The sequence below is a fragment of the Lissotriton vulgaris genome, chromosome 1_2 (assembly GCF_964263255.1).
Source record: "Lissotriton vulgaris chromosome 1_2, aLisVul1.2, whole genome shotgun sequence".
Classification (NCBI taxonomy): Eukaryota; Metazoa; Chordata; class Amphibia; order Caudata; family Salamandridae; genus Lissotriton; species Lissotriton vulgaris.
In genome coordinates, this window is record NC_141686.1 from 42869376 (window position 1) to 42889032 (window position 19657).

Here is a 19657-nt window from a genome sequence, read left to right on the forward strand (position 1 = left end):
TGCACTCAAAGCATTCCTTCCCTCTGTCCGGGGAAGAGTAGTGCAGATGTTCAGACAACACCACTGCCATGTGGTACTGCAACAGACAAAGCGGGGTGGGGTCGTGGACCCTATGTCAAGATGCCCTCGGCCTCTGGACATGGCTGGAACATCAGGGCATCTCCCTGGTGGTTCACACCTGGCAGGTTCGCTGAACTCCAGGGAGGATTAACTCAGCCGCTGGTGCATGATGGATCACAAATGGCACCTTCACTCAGAGGTGGTGCAAGGTCTCTTTCAGCAGTGGGGAGAGCCTATGTTAGATCTATTTGCCACCGAAGAGAACACACAATGTAAGCAATTCTGCACGTTGGAATTACCAAGGCGGCACTCGCTAGGAGACGCTATTCGTCGCGAGTGGAGTTGTGGTCTTCTATATGCCGACACCACTTCTGTCCAGAGGGCTGAAGATCAAGCGCAACGGGGCCCAAGTCATTCTTGTGTCTCCAGATTGGCCACAAAGTCTGGTATCCCAAGCTGCTACACATGGCCATCGATCCGCCGATCAGACTGCCTCTTCCGGAGGATCTTCTGTCTCAACACAGGGGACGATCCTCCACCCGAACCTGTCCAACCTTCACCTCATTGCATGGAGATTGGGCGGCAACAGTTGACGTCAGATGACCTGCCTCCCGAAGTCTGTGATGCAATATTGACAGCTAGGCGTCCCTCCACTAAGAAAGTATACGCCTACAGATGGAACAAATTTGTCGCATGGTGCACAGCAAAGGCTGTGGATCCCCTTTCCATCCCTTTTTCTGAGGTTCTCTTGTTCCTTCTTTCTTTGGCCCAGCAGGGTTCTGCTCTGGGCACTCTAAAGGGCTCTCTGCCATTTCAGACTTCCTTAGGCTTCCTGATCAGCCTTCTCTTTCCAAGTCGCCTGTTGTAAATAGTTTCCTTAAGGGCATTACTCATCTTTTTCCTCCTGTTCCCTTTGTAATGCCTCAGTGGGACTTGAACTGGGTTCTTACCTATCTTATGTGCGCTCCCTTTGAGCCGCTACATAACTGCCCTCTCAGGCTTTTAACCTTGAAAACTGCCTTTCTGGTGGCCATCACCTCTGCGCGCAGGTGAGTGAGCTACAAGCTTTCTTCCAAGCCTCCCTTTCTGGCTTTTCATCCGGACATGGTCGTCCTTAGAACCAGACCTTCCTTTCTTCCCAAGGTGGTTACTTCTTTCCACATTGGCCAAACCATCACTTTGCCCACCTTCTTTCTGCCTCCTTCAAAAGAGGAAGAGAGGCTTCACCGTCTGGATCCAAAATGTTTGCTTTCCTTCTACTAGGATCGCACCAAACCATTCTGGGTCGACGACCAGCTCTTAGGTTACGTGGGAGCTAAGAAAGGTCAGGCCTTGCACAAACATACCATCACCAGGTGGGTCGTTCTGTGCATTAAAGCTTGCTATTCTTTTGCAAAGGAGGAGCCTCCAGTGGGGCTGCGCGCCCATTCCACCAGGGCAACTACTGCCTTGGGAGTCCTTCTTCATGACTTCTGTCGGGCAACTATGTGGGCATCACTGCACACATTCACCAAACACTACTGCCTGGACAGCCAAGTCCGAAGAGACTACTTCTTTGGCAGTTCTGTTCTCCCGGACTTTTTGGTGTGCACTTAGTTCTCAGACCCACCTCCAGGTTGTTATTGCTGGGTTATCTATTCTAAGGTAAGGAATCTAGAACTGTTCCTTTCAGATGAACAAGTTACTTGCCTTTGGTAATGATATATGTAAGAAACATGGCTAGTTCTAGATTCCTTACCGCCCCACCCATCCTCCCCGTTCTGCGAAATAACTTCTAGGGTTATGGACTGCCTTTCAGGGCCCTAGTTTTGTGCACCAGTAGTCCGTGTCTTGCATGGCTCTGCGCTTGTGGCATGGAAAATCGTGTACAGAATGGACATCAGTGCGCGAGGGCGGTGTCGATGTAGCTACCACAGTCATCCTGGCGACTACGACAATGTACGCAGAGTCGACCAACGCCACCTTCCGACACGCAGGGGTACTGCTGTTGAAAAACTTCCCGGATTCAGTCTGACTCCAGGGGATAATTCGAAGGTTAGTAATCTAGATCTATCCTAGGTTTCTTACAGATATATCATTACTGAAGGTAAGTAACTTGTTCAATGGGTATTCATGCTTGTTCTTAATGACTTTTTATAGTACACGTTAATAATTTGTAATTTTATTACCACTGCTAGTCTGGTAAAATGCTTTGGAATAGAGGCAAATATTGGCTAATATGCACCAATCTCACAAAGGGGTCAATAAATATTGCCTTAATGCAGTCACTCCTACAATGAGCTTCTTAGAAACCAGATTTTCAACAAGTTTCCGATCTTGTGGTTTACTTCTTTGTGCCCATATTTCTTGGCATCAGATCCTGAACAAAAAAAAGTGCTAAGCAAATTGAATAGGACAGATTTAGGGTTGCCAAACAGTACTATACCAAGCTCTGTACACCAAGAATCATACGCTGGTCTGTACATTGCAACAAAAGCCGCACCAGTGAAAATGGAGGATAGTAGTCCGCTCTGTGAACAGGTCTCCAATGATGGTCTAAAATGTACTACTCCTCAAAACAGTGTTTGTTAGGGTCACATGTGCACATCAACTGTGCATACAAAATTCTGTAATTCATTGTGTGGAGTTAGTTGTTGGTGTGCAGTTGTTATGCTAACAAACTAGCTCACAAACAGTATGCAATATAAAAGAATTACCACTCTGGGAAATCAATAAATCATTGATATATCTGGCACTGGACCGGGAAGTGTTGACATGTCATCCAGTTACTCTGTGAACCAGGAAGGAAAGTACTCGAAGTGCTGTCCAGGGCAGCTTCCCTCAAAATTCCACACTGTGAAGCATCAAACTCATACATATTGGTAGCCATTCAAGATGCCTCCTAGATTTCCAAATACAGCAAGACCATTCATTCTCATGGAACTTGGAGCTCCACCACAGACCGTCCTTAAAGCCCGTGCTTGGCAGCTGGTTTAAGCATTCTTTAAGAAAAATAATGTATGTAAAATTATATATCCGACCAAAAAAGTGTTTCTCCCACCAGTCATATCACCATTCCCAATATAAAGAAGTTTGCTTTGGTGTGAAGAGATAATCTCAACCGGTGGTGACAATGCCCTATTCTTATGGCACTGTGTTATAATACCACCTTGCAGACTGCACAAAGCGAGTGTCACACATAAGGCCAAGTAGGTTTATGAACCTAGGTGGTGACCAGGCAACAAAAAGACACCCTGACTGTAGGCTTGTGGCTCATAACACTTGCCTGATGGGCTCCGAACTCAAATATGAAGTCTTTTTACTTACCTGTATTAACTCCTATAATCTATTAGCCTTCTAGCTTCAGAATCCTTTCCTTTGAATTTCCCGGGTGTCGTCAAAGCTAAAAGTAGGTCCCTAGCTCAAGTCACCACATTGATTTTATTTTTGTTGATTTTTTTTGTTAATCCTTTGAGGGAAGAACCCAGGCCCAGGGTGAGAGGAGCGTATTTCAGAGGGAGAAATGTGCTGCAATTCTCGAGGAACAGACAATAGATTGGTTCGTGTAACTGTCTTAAGGGACTGAGGGATGTTTGGCACCACCAAGGTAGATGGGTGTCCAACCAAATAAAAGAAGCTCCACTTCAGGGTTTAAGTTCCTGCACAGACTCTGAGCAGAAGGGACTGCAAGAAAAAAGCAAAAACACATGAAGAACCAGCCCGAGCTGCTACAACTCTGCCAGGAGTCTGGAGGCCCGTGGCTTGTCCTCTTGAATTTTCTGGATGCTCGTTGCATCAGATCCTGTAAAGTAAGTAGAGGGTGGGCTTGCTGGAGGCCCCTAGGAAGGCTTGAGGTTGAGAGACCTAGGACTAGGGTGTGTGGTCTGCAGTTGAGGACCTTTTGGGGGCTGCTAAGGAGCAAAAGACCCCCTTGCTCAGGAGATTTCCTGCTTTGGACAATAGGGCAGGTCCAGGGCCACGCAGCTAGGCCAAAAGTACACGTGGTTAAGGTGCCTAAAACTGAATTGGTCTAGTTTAGCTTTGGGGTTTAATTGAGTACTGTGACCTTTATTTGGATAGGACATTTTGCATCCTGCTTAGTTTGCAAGGCCCCTTTAGGAGAGATTCCAAATGACATTTACACCTGCCATTTTGTGTAAATATTTGTGAGTTAACTTTCATTTAACGTATGTCCAAAATGACTCCCTGTTCTCTGTAGAACTTGAAATTCAGGCCAGGTTGAAAACGCTAAACTTTGTTATACGATTTTACACTTCTTTTAAAATCATAGCAACCCGTCCACTTCCTTGGTAAGGGATTCCTTAATCACGAAGTGCTGCACACATTTATCATGACTATTAATCCATCTTGGTGTGGTGAAAGATTTCCTGTGACACTGAAATATAGTAAGTATAACAGTAATGTGCACAAGAATCCTTCAGTAGAGATTCTCGAGCTATGTTACAAAAAGTTATTTGTGGCAAAAGGGCTGGGGACTTGCAGGCCTGCCACATGTCCCGATTCATGCTAGAAGCTATAAGAGACCAAGCTGGTTAGAAGCGAACACCTTGCATTCTGTTCACTGTGATTGTGATGCTTTATATATTTTCCTTTCTTATTTCTGTACTCTTGAAATATTTACTGTGCCAATGTATATAGTGCATCTAATCATACTAAAGGCAGCTTTTTTTTTAAAGCAACTCTTTCTTATCAACCTGATGGAACTATTCAGATGAGTAATGGAAATGCCTCGTTTTATCCAGCACAAGGCAACACCTTTGTCAGGAACACTGCACCTTACATAAACTGCCGTGGGTCAGTCAGAGGAGCTGCGAGAGGCGGGAGAGGCATAGTCAATTCCTACCGTTCCCCAAGTGGATACAAAGGTAAGACTTAGAAGTAGGTGGTGAATTTGTTGCTCAATGATCCAGCGAACCAGTCCTGATCTATGTTGCCATCACCCTTTAAGTAGTTTCATTTTCGGCATAAATTGTTCCTTCCAATCAATCACACCATGACTTCTTGTAATGGGGACCTTATAATTTCTTGTATGTGTTTAACATTCTTAGACATAACCATGTTTTTCATTAGAGCTCACATAAAACGTTTGAGGAATGAAACCTGCCTTGTAAGAAGGTGCCTCATATTCCCAAATTGTGCTTCGTGTTATAAGATGGCTTTTCAGTTGTAAATCATAAAAGATTGTGGGCAGATTTAAAGGCCTAATGGGACCTGACCAAACACAATTTGGTTCTGCTACTTTTAAATAATAAAATGTTTATTAGTAGGACTTGAACATCAAGGAACTTGGATAACCTGGGAAATATTTGCTTCTCACTGGTTCTTGTGTCTATTTAAAATGATGAATTAACATTTGCATATACTGCTTAACACTAAAGTTTGAAGATTCTAAGCATTGAATAAAATGAGTTATTACCCACTTTAATCAACTCATTTTATTGGTCTCTGAAGGATGAAAGACTTTAAAAGGCTTAATCTTGACCTTCTCATACCATCGTGCCTTTAAAAAGCTGGAGTTTTCCCTCCATATGGGGATAATGTGACATTCAAACTTAAAGATATATAAATGGTTGACCATTTTTCAGTTATTGGCTATATACTGCTAAAAATGTTCATTAAATTATTTTGTGACTAAGATATCTTGGAGTACACATTACAGAAACTGCAGTCGGGAGCAGCTAAATTGTGAGTTGACTCAATGACTGGTGGTCATTGTAAATTTACACATACAGAACACTTTCGGTTAATGTTTAAAGGATTAAGCATTGTCATTTTAATTGTCGAAACCTATACTTTAACTAAATCTCTATAGGTTACAGACACACCTCTTTGCAGAGGATTCCTTTCCTGTCCTGTTAATTACAGGAACGCAAGTTTGGTTGGCGATTTGATGCAAAAGATATTGACTAGCTGCTTATAAATAACAATCTGTTGTACGTCTAGACGCACATGCCTTAACTTAGAATATCCCCAGACATCAGACTGGATATGGAAAACGTTCCGCAGCAGCACCTCTGTGCGCCAGGGGGCGGCGTGACTCCGCCCTGACGTTGTCCACAGACATGTCAGCAGATCCGTATATGCCCCTCCCGGCGTGCTGACGTCAGTTTTCTCCTTTTCCGCGTCCCAAGGCAAATCCCGGCAAACCAGCAGTTCCTTGGCCTGGTTTTTAGGCCTTTTCTACACCTTTGGTGTCCCTGGAACAGTGTGCAGTGCCTTCGAGTTTTAAAGCCCGAAGCCTGTGCACGTCAGATGTCTGGCACTGACCCGCACCTCATCTGTATGTTGTGCCTCGGCATGCACCATGACTCTGAAGAGTGCGACGCCTGTCAGAGGATGAAGCCCAAGTCCCAGAGAGAGCGCTGTATGAAACTGCTCGCTGCGCGGCTGTCCGGTCCAGCACCTTCACGTCGCCGGTCTCCCCCCTCGGATTGGGCTCGTTCTAGAGGTCATTTTCACGAATGACGTTCAAAGGTAGGTAAGCGCAAGCACGGAGGTCTTCCTCCCATTCGCGTATGGCTGGAGCCCCCTCCTCTTGCTCTAGGCCAGGTAAGGGCACCTGGCAGTCGCTGTCTCCATACCCTCCCTTTCCGGGGGTTGGAGCGACGCGTGCCCAAATGGAGGCTTATTCTATTGCACTCCAGTTTTACTTTGGGTTACCCCCTCTCCCTGAAGTGCCTTCGGGTCCCAAAGAGGTGGAAGGCACTCATGTCGGGTCCCGGCGGATTCTTCCTCTGCTCTGGCTGTGTGCATCAACTCCGGTTCCGGAGAAGATATGACACCGATGAGACACGGCTCAGTGGGTCTACCCAGTCAACCGTCCAGCCCGCCCCGTCAGTCTTTGCATAGCCCTGAGCGGCTTCCTGCTCTGATGTCTGAGGCGGCACCGGCCGGGACGCCCGGCTCGATGTCTGGTCTTCCCAAACATGCATCTTTTGCTGTGGGATAGACGTCTGGCAGCATCCAGGTAGAGTCCCCAGTGGAGGTCGTCGACGTCCAGTCGACTTCGCCCCGGCGTCCATCGCTGCCGGTGCGGACACCTAAGCTTCCTCAAGAGGTTGCTGCTCCCAGACTCCTCAGACGTTGCTGCGACCTCCACACGATGCTGATTGATGCCGGTGCCGGCAACAACGCCTCTTCCTTGTCAAGAGTTGATGCTTCTATGGATTTCCCCAGGTCAGGGGCCCATGGTGCAAGTGCCTTGTGTTGCCTGGCCTTCGGGTCAGTCTCCGGCTTCTCCACTTTTGTTTTCGAGTGGATGGATTAGTCCTTAAACGTCTCCTACCGTCTGTTTATCATTGCCTAACCAGATGGCAACTGAAGCTGGTTCTGCTTACGCATGTGCCATTCACAGGGTGGCTGCTATTCTTGGTTTTCAACCTCGTGTGGTCCCTCTGCTTTCAGATTCTTGACTGGATTTGCTCAATCTGAAGCCTATAGATGTGGAGCCTTTGCTGCCATTTGGCGGCTCTTTGTGTCATTTTGCGTGGTACATGGGCCAGGCTCTCTTCTGGTGACCGTTGATCGGGCTATTGCTCGTAGGCACCGTCCCGCTCCAGGTGATCCACTCTGCCTGGCCACTCACCCTGCGGTTCAGGGACTTGTGGTTCAGGCAGCCTTTGCCTTAGTCTACATCCGCATTGCCATTATTGCCTCCCACTAGGGAGTCTAGGTGGCTGGATGTGTGTGCTCACCAGCTTTTTGCTTCTACCTTTGCTGGTATCCGCACCTTAAATACTGCGTGTGTGTTCGCGCATGCATCTTCGACCCTTTGGAACTTGGTCGAGAACCTTCTCCCTTCTGTTCCAGAGGAGCCGGGGTCTCAGTTGCTTCGGCTTCTGCTTGATGGCAGGGGAATGGTGCAATTTTCGTTCTGTTCTTCCCTTGATGCCACTGACTCTGTGGGGCGAGCTCTTGCTCGGTCTGTGGCTTTGCCCCACCATGCATGGCTGCGCAACAGTCGTTTCCAGGCTAATGATCTACTGTTTAATGGTGTGAACCTTTTTGATCGCCATTCGGATTCAGCAGTCTCCCGGCTGTTGTCCGGGTTGCCATAACTTTTGTAAAAATCTCTGCCTTATTTTACTATACCTCTACAATGCACATATATAGTCAATCAATCAATCAGAGCATTTATATAGCGCACAGGGTCTCATGGCGCTAGGAGGGGGGGGCCGCTACTGCTCGAACAGCCAGGTCTTGAGCTGCTTCCTGAAGGCGAGGTGGTCCTGGGTCAGGCGGAGGTGGGTCTGGAGGGAGTTCCATGTCTTGGCGGCGAGGTAGGAGAAGGACTGTCCCCCTGTGATGGCTCTTCGGTTGCGTGGGACGGCGGCGAGGGCGTGGCCGGTCGATCGAAGCTGGCGTTTGGGAGGGTAGAAGTTGAGGCGGCTGTTGAGGTATCCTGGGCCTTGGTTGTGTAGGGCTTTGTGTGCGTGGGTGAGGAGTCGGAAGGTGATTCTCTTGTTGACCGGGAGCCAGTGCAGGTCTCTTAGGTGTCCGAGATGTGGCTTTGTCGGGGGATGTCAAGGATGAGTCGTGCTGAGGCGTTCTGGATCCGCTGGAGTCTCTTTTGGAGTTTGGCGGTGGTTCCGGCGTAGAGTGAGTTGCCATAGTCCAGGCGGCTGTTGACGAGGGCCTGGGTGACCGTCTTCCTGGTCTCGGTGGGGATCCACCGGAAGATCTTTCGTAGCATGCGCAGGATGTTGAAGCACGACGAGGAGACGGCGTTGACTTGTCTGGTCATGGAGAGGGAGGAGTCCAGGATGAAGCCTAGGTTGCGTGCGTGGTCTGTTGGTTTGGGTGCGCTGCCTAGGGCGGGGGGCCACCAGGAGTCGTCCCAGGCAGAGGGTGAGGATCCCAGGATGAGGACTTCCGTCTTGTCCGAGTTCAGTTTCAGGCGGCTGATCTTCATCCATTCGGCTACCTCTTTCATCCCTTCGTGAAGGTTGGCTCTGGCGGTGGCAGGGTCGTTTGTGAGGGAGAGAATCAGCTGGGTGTCGTCGGCGTAGGAGATGATGTTGAGGTTGTGCTGGCGTGCGATGTCTGTGATAGTGCTCATGTAGGCGTTGAAGAGGGTTGGACTGAGCGAGGAGCCCTGAGGAACGCCGCAGATGACTTCGGTGGCTTCAGATCTGAACGGGGGGAGGCGGACTCTCTGTCCTTCCAGCGAGGAAGGAGATGATCCACTCCAGTGCCTTCTCCTGGATTCCGACGTTGCTGAGTCGCTGCACTAGTGTACGGTGGCAGACAGTGTCGAAAGCCGCGGAGAGGTCTAGGAGGATGAGGGCCGCTGTTTCTCCGTTGTCAAGCAGAGCTCGGATGTCGTCGGTGGCTGCGATCAGGGCGTTCTCGGTGCTGTGGTTGGCCCGGAAGCCAGACTGCGAGGGGTCGAGGGATCCGTTTGTCTCGAGGAAGGCGGCCAGCTGCTTGTTGACTGTCTTCTCGATGACTTTTGCAGGGAACGGGAGCAGCGAGATGGGGCGGTAGTTCTTCAGGTCGGTGGGGTCGGCTGATGGTTTCTTTAGTAGAGCGCTGAGTTCAGCGTGCTTCCAGCTCTCTGGGAAGGTAGCGGTGTCGAAGGAGGTGTTGATGATGTCCCGCAGGTGGGGTGCGATGACAGCGTCGGCCTTGTTGAAGATGTGGTGAGGGCAGGGGTCAGTAGGCGATCCGGAGTGGATGGAGTTCATCGTGCGGACGGTGTCTTCGGCGCTGATCGGGGTCCAGGCGCGGAGGGTGGTGGTTGTGGGGGGCGGTGGTTTGGTCGTGGCGTGCGTCGGTTGAGTGCTGAAGCTGTTGTGTATGTCCGCGATCTTGTTGTGGAAGAAGGAGGCGAGGGAGTTGCAGAGGTCTTGCGAAGGGGTGATGTTGTTTCCGGCGTTTGGGTTGGAGAGCTCTTTAACGATGTTGAAGAGTTCCTTGCTGTTGTGTGCGTTGTTGTCCAGTCGTTCCTTGAATGCGGTTTTCTTGGTGGCGTGGATGAGTTGGTGGTGTTGTCGGGTGGCGAGCTTGAGGGCAGTCATGTTGTCCGGTGTTGGGTCTCTGCGCCAGGCTTTCTCGAGGGCTCGGCAGTTCTTCTTGGAGCTCTTGAGTTCGTCGGTGAACCATGGGGCTTTTTGCTTCCGGGTCTGCTAGGCGGGGTCTTAAGCGGGGCGAGGTTGTCTGCGCAGTTGCTGATCCACTTCGCGAGGTTGGTGGCCGTCTGGCTTGGGTTTGTTGTGCTGGTGGGAGGGTTCATGCTCAGGGAGGTTGCGAGCTGGTCGGCTGTGATCTTGTGCCAGCTTCTGCGTGCAACCTGTTGCTGGTGGTGCTGGATCGTGGTCCTTCTGAAGCTGAAGTGAACGCAGCTGTGGTCCGTCCAGTGGAGTCCGGTGGCGTGGCTGAAGGCGATGTCCTTGCTGGATGAGAAGACGGGGTTGAGTGTGTGTCAGGCGTAGTGGGTGGGGGTGGTCACCAGTTGCTTGAGTCCGAGGTTGGCGAGGTTGTCCAGCAGGGTGGTGGTGTTGTGGTCGTTGTTGTTCTCCAGGTGGAAGTTGAGGTCCCCGAGGAGGATGTAGTCAGTGGAGAGGAGGGCGTGCTGGCTGATGAAGTCGGCGATGTCTTCGCTGAATTGTGTGCGTGGTCCCGGGGGTCTGTAGATGAGGGTGCCTCTGAGGGTGGTCTTGGGGTTGATGTGGACCTGGAAGTGCAGGTGCTCGGCGGGTGCGAGGGCGTCGTCGGTGTTGGTCGTGATGCGGATGGTGTTCCTGTGGATGATGGCAATGCCTCCTCCGGTCTGGTTGATGCGGTCCCTTCGGATGATCTTAAAGCCGTCTGGGATGGCGATGGCGATGTCGGGCGCTGAAGAGGCGTTCATCCAGGTTTCCGTGAGGAAGGCGACGTCTGGTGATGTTGTGTCGAGCAGGTTCCAGAGCTCGACGGCGTGTCTGTGGACGGAGCGGGTGTTGAGCAGGATGCATTTCAGGTGGCTGCTGCTGTTGCTCGTCTTGGTCTTGGTCGGTGCTGGAGTAGTGCAGGTCCGGATGCAGGGTAACTTGCAGGAGTTGCAGCAGAAGGGTCCGTGGGTGCGTCTCGGGGTGGCTCGGTAGCAACCCAGGGGTCGGCCGGCGTTGAGAGCGTAGAGTTCTGTGGCGGCGTAGGTCCGGCGGGTGGGCTGGCGGCTGCGGGGGCCAGGGGGTCTGGCACTGGGCGCGGTCCAGGCGCAGACGGGCCTACCTTTGGTGCACCTTCGGCGCTTAGTCGGCGCGCCCGCTGCGCGTCAACGCTGCGCGTACGCACGTTCGCCATTTAAGGCGAAGTGCGAGGGAGGGAGGAGCAGCTGGGAGGCGGGAGCGGGGAGGGTACAGAAAGGAAAAGGGGGCGTGGCCGCACGCAGGCGGTGGGAATCGGGGAGCGGGGCACCGGGACACAGAGGCAACGGTGAGGCAAACAAGGGGAAAAAGCCAACAATGTGGGTAACCGTCACAGAACAGTGGGGAAATAAAATAAAAACGAAAATTAAAATCACACTATGCTACACAGGCTGCTATGAGTGCGAAGCAGCGGCGGGGGGCGGGGTCGTCGGGGCGGGCTCAGCGAGGCTGAGACAGCAGTGGGGGAGGACCGCACATGCAGCAGCTGGTGGCTGTGCGGCGCGGGGGTGTCCTAAGGATAGTAGGTTCCACGGTTGATGTCCGCGGGTGTTAAGCCTTCTCTCCTTTGTTAAAAAGTTCCACCATATGGCTGTTTTGATCTTCTTTTCAGTCCTCTAGCTGTGTTTTTCCCAAGAGGATTCCCTTATCAGGGGTTGACACTTACCCTATTTGGGTTCTATGCTGGTACTAGGCGACTGCCTTAGCCTTGGTACGCTCCTATGGAGTATTCCTCACGGACATCCTTCGGGGAGTCCCTCTCTTCTCCTGTGATCCTATTGTTAGCATCGCTCTATCGCACTGCGGGTACCTTGGGTCCTGCTTGTGTGTAGCGCTTCATTCTGGTAAACCACGTTTACCGCATATCTTTCTCCTCGCAGCGAATCACAACACGGTCATTACAACGAACGCGTTGTGATTCCGCATACCATCATTCCGCAAGTCGGAACAACGACTTGGGGAGGGGGAAGGTGTTGGATTTAAAATCCAATACCTTCCCTATTGTCTACACAGACTGAAGTTGGAATAGTAAATTATACTATTCCAACATCCAGCGCCCCCCCTCTGCAAGTCGTTGTTCCGACTTGCGGAGTAATGGTATGCGGAATCACAACGCAGTTGTTGCAACAACCGCCTTGTGATTCCCTGCAGGGAGAAATACAGCGGGACAGCATCATACATTTCTTCTATCCTTGCTTTACAGTGCTCACCTTCGCCGCTGCTGTGAAGCAATGCTTAGTGCTATTAGTATGGACTTGGGCACGTAATCCTTATTGGGCTCTTCCTCCACGGTACTAGATTAGCATTTATCTCTGCTGCATGTGGCCTCTTTTTCTCACAGCTTCTACAGCGTTTTTTTCCACATTCCCTGCTGCTGAGCAAAGGTGTTTTTACACTTCTGTCTAGATCTTACTGTGATCTTTCATGGGGTGTATTTCTTGGGAATACTTGCTGCTTGTGGTCCAGTGCACTAGCTTGCAGGGGACAGTGGTTCCTCCCAGGCGAGGGGATGATGTTGCTTGTTACCTTTTCTAGTTTCTGTCTTTCTCTTCTGGCTCTGGTCTGTCTTGCACAGAGGTTGCATGCGGGTTCTTTCCTTCATGCGGTGTTCTAGTCACAGACCCGACCGACTTGTGCCACCACCGCTATGTGGTGCCCAGCTGCCTGGTGTCCCTTTTGGGCCATTGCACTCTTCATGTTGTGCGCATCTGAGCTGCTCATGTTGCCCTGCAGGAGGTCTTTCCTTTCTTCGTGTGGTTCCAACGGCCACACAATGTGCTTAGGTGCCTTCCGGTATGCTTAGAAATCTTACTGTGTCGCTTCTACTTTGACGCTAGGCTGTGTGTCCTTGGCCTTTCGCCGATTGTAACAGATCGCCTATGTCTTGGCTTGTCTTCCTTTTACTACCCGCCTTCTGGCCATTGATTGGTTGTCTGCCAGTGTTTTCACATTGCCGAAGTTTGAACAGTGCTTCTTTCACTATTCTACATACTGAGCCGGTATGTGCTATCTGTCATACCGGTAGCCATCCCTCTGGGTTTTGCTTCCAGCGATGCATTGCATCTGGTGGATCATTCAAACACTAGGTCCAGTTCCACTTCTGGCAGTGTCATGAGATTCCTTTTAACTCAAGCATATCTAGTATGCGTTTTTTTGTCCAATACCAGCACTTGCTGGGCAGGAGCCTGCCATTGGCTTCCGTTGCACCATGTGTCTTGAAAGGTGCAAGTTTAACAGTGTTTTTTTCACTGTTTTGCCTGGTTGCTGGTAATTGCCTTTTGCTTTCTGTCGACACCTCGGATCCTGCAGATCCCTCAGGCCCTAGGCTTAGTTCATCTTCCCCTTCGAAGTTGTGAACTCTTGCTCCAGTACACGCATTCTGGCTCTGGGCTTTCCCTCTCTTAACCTGATATACACAAAAGGGAGTTTCGTGCTGTTCTTGTTGGCTTGTGGTACCTTTGCCTTTCATTGTTCTCTGCTGTCTTCAGAGATTCATGGTCTAGAAGTTTGCTGCGATGACATTACTGTCCCCACTGTGCTTCATCACATGCTATACGGCACTGTTTTGGTCACATTATTGACGGCTCAGTTCTCTGGATCTTAGTAAGTTTCAGTCGCAGACCCGCCTCCTCTACGGGTATGGCTTAGGTATCTATTCTAAGTTGAGGAATCTGCGGCTAGACATCTCTATCAGATGAACGAGTTACTTACCTTCCGTAACTATGTAGAGACATAGTCTAGGCACAGATTCCTTAACGCCCGTCCATACTCCCCGTTTTGCGAGGATCTTTTCAGGATAGGCTTTCTATACTCTCCCCCTCTAGTTGGCTTGCCCTTCGGCAGGGTGACATTTCTTTTCATTCCGACACAGAATGCCTCATCTATTTTCATTGCTTCTCAGCCCGTTCTCGTGATTGAGCGGGATGCTCATATGTCATGTGTTCTTTCCAGTCCTTGGCCTGGATTGTGTGGTGTGAAATCTTTCATGTTTTTTCCCCCACCCCGCTCTCCCCTTCCCCTTTGCCTTGGGGTCTTTTACCACCCTGGTGACCCATTGGTTAAAGTGTCATATGGATACTTCATTACATATATTGCGTTAAGTTAGCATGAGTGTATTACATGTTTAAACAGCCGTTTTGCCTTCGGCTTCAGTTTTGCACACGACACGTACTTGTTGTTGTAGCTTTCGCCCTAGAAGCGGTGAGGTGTTTTATTTGAGAATAATATGTTATTCCTATGCTATCAGCTTTGCCTTGTACACTTGGTACAACTGTCTGCACACTGAGAGCTGCACACTCTAAGATTAACCTAACACAAGGTTGCTGGGAAGTCTGATCCTCGCACCACATTAGACATTAGACATAACACAAATAATGTTGATGCCAACATTTTGGGCTCTACGCGGGTTTAAGATAGAGTTACACGGAATGAACGTAGACACTTGGTGCTGCGCAGGAAGAGAGCTGGTAGCTGCTGATGTGAACTGCTCCTACTGACATTGAGAGGTATGGGGTCGCCCTGCTAAAGCCCGAATGAGACCTTCTTAGATATAAAATAATATGCTAGATAGGGTGCGCGAAATATAGGTGCTAGAGATTTCTATAGGTTTTGCATTATATCATGCTAGCACCTTTTGCTTACTATGGGTTAGTGACTATGCTGCTGACTATGGTTTTTATAATCTGCATTTTGGTATTATACAAGATACTGCGTTTGAGAACTTTGCATTGAATAATAAATATTTCAAACTTGCACTTGTGTTCTTTGACTCTCAGTTTTGGTTTGAAATGATTATAAAACGAAAGAGTGTTCATGTGTTCCACGACTCCTGAGGTATTCTAAAGATCATGTTCTGGTTTGTCTAATACATGGATCATTCCATGATGATCCATGAGACACTGTAGCTAGCTAGGTAACGAGATTTCTGACACTGAGATGAGTTTTTGGATCATCCTAACTCACTGAGGTTCTAGATCTCTATGCACAGTTCTGTGGGAGAACGGAAACCCTGCTACATGGCGCCCAACGGATTGGTTGGCCGTATTTCATGACACTCGAGTAGTATATCATTCAAACCTTAACACCTTCATACCCGTTTCCAGTAAACGGTGTCGGAAAAACCTACCTATTTTTGAAATAGGTCTTTTCAAGCTTGAATTCTTCTGTAAACGGTTTCTTTGAATTACTACCCAGTTGTGCTACAAACTGTTCTTTGTTTCTTTTCACTTCCTTTGCTACCATGGCCGTGGAAATTGCGCAGCATAGCCGCATCGCGGTTCGCGACCACTTGCGGACGTACAATGTCCCGGTGGACGGCTTGGCTGTGGTTCTAGTGGTGAGTGCGGAACATGCGTACCCGTACGAATTATTTTATTCCTGGGTAACATTTCCGGCTGTGGACGCTAATTCGGGCGTCTTCCATTCATACACTGCCTCGGCAGTACCGGCGGCTTATGCTCCGTACAGGGCACTGGAAGTACCTATAGACGCTTGGCAGCACGGAGTTTGGTTTGGTGGCGCCCTACCCCATTCTTTGAACGCTACGAGGTTAGGTCCTTTGTCCATTCCGGGCACAAATTGGCCCGCCTTGGGTGGATTTACTCCTCATCCTAATCGCGCCACTTGTAACGTAGGTGACCTGAGGCGTCTTCATGAGGTCTCGGTTGGCGTGATTAGGGCGCTTGTTCATTACATTAGTCGTAATATTCAAGGCGCAGACCCCGCAGGTGCGCAGCTTCGAGCAGAACAGGCTGGTTTGAAAATCAGTCCTGTCTTGGTGAATTCCGTTATGGGCAGAAAGCCAGATAGTACGGATGAATTTCCTTACTGGCTTGCCGAGAAATTCGACCAGTTAGAGGCTGTGTTTCCTAATACGACTCCGAGTGAAAAACACCGAATTCTTACGCTTAGTTTACCGAAGGAAATAGCCCCGGAACTTGCTGACTGTGAGACATGGGGTAAGACTTTTGCAGCGGTTTACTCGAGGTGCTTTGGCACACCGTCAGTTTCGAACCTGTCTGCGATCCTCAAACGTGTTCAGGATGATCACGGACCTGAGTCGGCGGTTGAGTTGGGTATGCGCCTGAACGGTTCATTTGAGACAGTTTGCGGTATTATCCTTGCCAATGTAAAAGGGGATGCAGTGAACTTTCAGGTGGCCAATGGTCTGGCGTTAGTACCCGATGCCGAGAAACCCCGTCAGCTGGCAAGAATTATTGTGGCGGCTTATAAAATGGTTGGCCGCAATTCTAAGGGTGCGAAGGTTTTTCTTGAAAAAGAAAAGAAGCAGCCCCAGGGGCAGTCTTCGGAAACAAGTGGACAGCCCAAGTCCAAAAAACAAACTTGGCCAAAAAAGCAGAATCAGGGTAAGCAACAGCAACAACAGACAAAGGTCTCTAGTCCGGCGCCTTCACAACCTGTGCAGTCGGAGCGAGTTTATGAATTGCGCGATCGCGCTACGATTAAATCGCCTGACAGATATCAGTCATCTGACCAACGCTCTCCTCGTTCCTTTCAGGACTCATCGGCTACATCAACCGGTGGTGGAGGGGGCGGCAGGGGCAGGGGTGGTCAGCAAGGACGTGGCCAGCCCCGCACGCGAAGTGAAGGGGACCAGCGGGACGACTCTACTCCAAAGAGACCGCAGTTTGCCAAGAAGAAAGTCGCTGCCTTAACGGCGCATCGATATGCCCCAGATAGTGAGAACGCGGCTTCGGAATCTGACGTGGGCTCTGACCTTGCTGGACAGCGCGGCGGAGATTACCATAGTGAGAGAGGCCCTCCGTCCACTGTTGAAGGTGACAGCGACTGACACTTATGTTGTAATCGAAACAGCTGATACACATGTTGCTCCCCCTGAAAGACTTTTTGAAATTGTCCTGTTAATTGAAGGTGACATGCAGCGAACTGTAAAAGGGGTATTCTGGGAAAACCTTTCAGATACGTATAACATTTTGCTTTCGGAGGCTGACTGGCCCCCACCTTTTGTTCTCGCAGCTCCGCGAGGGGAGGAGGTAATCCTCCCCAGTTTCGCGCACACTGTACCGAGAGTGGAAGCGCTGCATTTTGCAGAAGAGTGGGCTCTGGCGCTTGCGCCGGCTGTGTACCGAAATCAGTGTGGCTGGGATAAATTGTCCCCTAGCCATGAGATTCCTTTACGGTCACAGCCTCAGCCACAACCCCAGTACCCCATACGGCGTGAAGCTAAAGCTTCGGTCGCGGCTATCCTTGAACAATTGGAATATCAAGGTGTAATTGAAACATGTGTGTCACCAATGAATAATCCACTTTTTACTGTTAACAAGCCGGACGGCTCATATCGTCTGGTTTTGGATTACCGGCATTTGAACTCGCATTGCCGTAACTGTGCAGTACAGAATACTCACGGCTCTGCCCTAGTGAATAGTCTTGAGCGTAAACGGTTCAAAACCACGCTTGACATTTCCAATGGTTTTTATGCACATAGATTAGATGGTCTCAGTTCCCAATGGACCAGTTTTACATGCGGCGGCGTACAAAAAATGTTTAAACGACTCCCAATGGGATATAAAAATAGTCCTGGAGTGTTTTCCGCCCGCATTGTCTCTCTTTTGGAGAGTTTCGATCCAGTTGCATGTTCGTATGTGGATGACATTTATCTCACAGACGACGAGCTTTGGGTGCATCTGTGTCGAGTAAACAGCATAATTTGTAACTTTGCAGACATGGGTTACAAGTTTAACTTTGCAAAGTCACACATTGCGGAGTACACAGTGTTGTTTCTAGGTTATGAACTTAACCATGAGGGAAAGGGATTAGCTCCTCACTTCCTGGAGAAGTGCGCGCAGTTGCGCTCTCCGACAACGCTGAAAAAATTACAGTCTTTACTGGGTTTTTTAAATTTCGGGAGGACATACATTCCGGAATATGCCCAGCGTATCAAGCCTTTATATGCCTTGGTACAACCATCTTTTTCCAAATCATGCTGGCTGCCTGAGCATTCAGCCATTCTGCAATCTTTGCAGGCTGATTTGCTCACTTCTGACTACTTACAGACCCGTGATAACCAGACTAACCTGGTGATAAGAATTATCCCTGGGACGGTGGGTTTCACGTACCTGACTTTTAATGAGGGGGATACTGTACCTATTGCTTACAAGTCACATTTGTACACTTCGGCTGAACTGCGTTTTTCCACTGTGGAGAAAGTTTTAACGGCTGTGCAGATGGCAATTCTTAAAGAACGTGCCCTGTCGCAGGGAAAGCGCATGTTGGTTGTTACCCTGTGTCCTGCATTGGAGGCGGTCACGAAAGCCAGTGTACCTAATTCTAAAGCTTTGCACCCTCGGTGGATTCAGTGGGCTACATCCTTGACATCTCAGGATGTCACGTTTATTTTTGACGCCGCTTTACGGTCGCAGGAGTATTTACAGTATGAATTTGTTCATCCTGCTCCTTTAGCAATGCGGCCGTTGGAGGATTTCCATTGTATCATTTACACGGATGGTTCGGCGCAGGTTGCGCAAGGCTCTAAACATGCCTACGTTTCCGCTTGCGCCATTGTGGTCGGTGCAATGGTGAACGATGAGTTCAAGTCCAGTGTCGTGCACACACAGACGCTTGGTGACTGCACCGCACAATTAGCAGAGCTCCGTGCTCTTATGCTCGCATTGGAGTACGCAGATCCTAGTGTGACGACTCTAATCGTAAGTGATTCTTACTACTGTGTCCAGTCTTACAATGAGAACTTGTTCTTTTGGATTCAGAATGATTTTCGTGATTCCAAAGGTAGTACAATAAAACATAAAATGATTTGGGTCCGAGTGGCGGAACTTAAAGAGAAACTGCCACTCGTGTTTGTGATTCATACTCTCGGCCACCAGCGCGTGGGAGTCCACGCTGTTGGCAATTCGCTTGCTGATGAGGCAGCGAAGTCTGCGATATCAAAAGATTTAGTTGCAGCGGTCACGAGGTCCAAGAGCAAAATAGATGACGACATCTTGGCGGCTGTTGCTGCCACATCGAAGGGAGGTAAATATCCTGCGGGGTTCCCTTCGAAATACACATACCACTTAAGTCCCGATAAGGTTCCTTATGTGAAAATTCCTGAAGTTGGAGAGCGTCTGATTCCCAACTCGGATCGCAGGGCTTCTCTGATTACAGCGGCTCATGAAGGTGTGGCGTCTGCGCATGCGGGCGTCTCAGCCACTGTATCACAGCTACAACAGAGGTTCTGGTGGCGGGGACTGTACAAACAGACGCGCGATTATGTCCTTATGTGTGACATTTGTCAGCAGATTAAGCCTTCTACTGCTGCGCGTCCGCCTCAGACAAAGTTGTACATCTCTAATGAACCGCTTGGTTGTGTTTATTTGGATCACTGCGGTCCTTTCTCTTCTGATACTGCGTATAAATACATCTTAGTAGCAGTCGACTCATGCACACGCTTTGTGTGGTTATGGCCGCATCGCAGCGCTGATTCACGGACTGTC

General features: G+C 49.6%; 1 protein-coding gene across 1 annotated transcript in view; it reads left to right on the forward strand.

The window, feature by feature from the left end:
* Positions 1-19657, forward strand: part of CAPRIN2 (caprin family member 2) — a 682604-nt gene that overhangs the window by 525722 nt on the left and 137225 nt on the right. The window contains exon 20 of the mRNA XM_086952790.1: positions 4737-4925. Within this exon, the coding sequence (XP_086808916.1) occupies positions 4737-4925 (189 nt within the window). The remainder of the gene's footprint in view (positions 1-4736; positions 4926-19657) is intronic.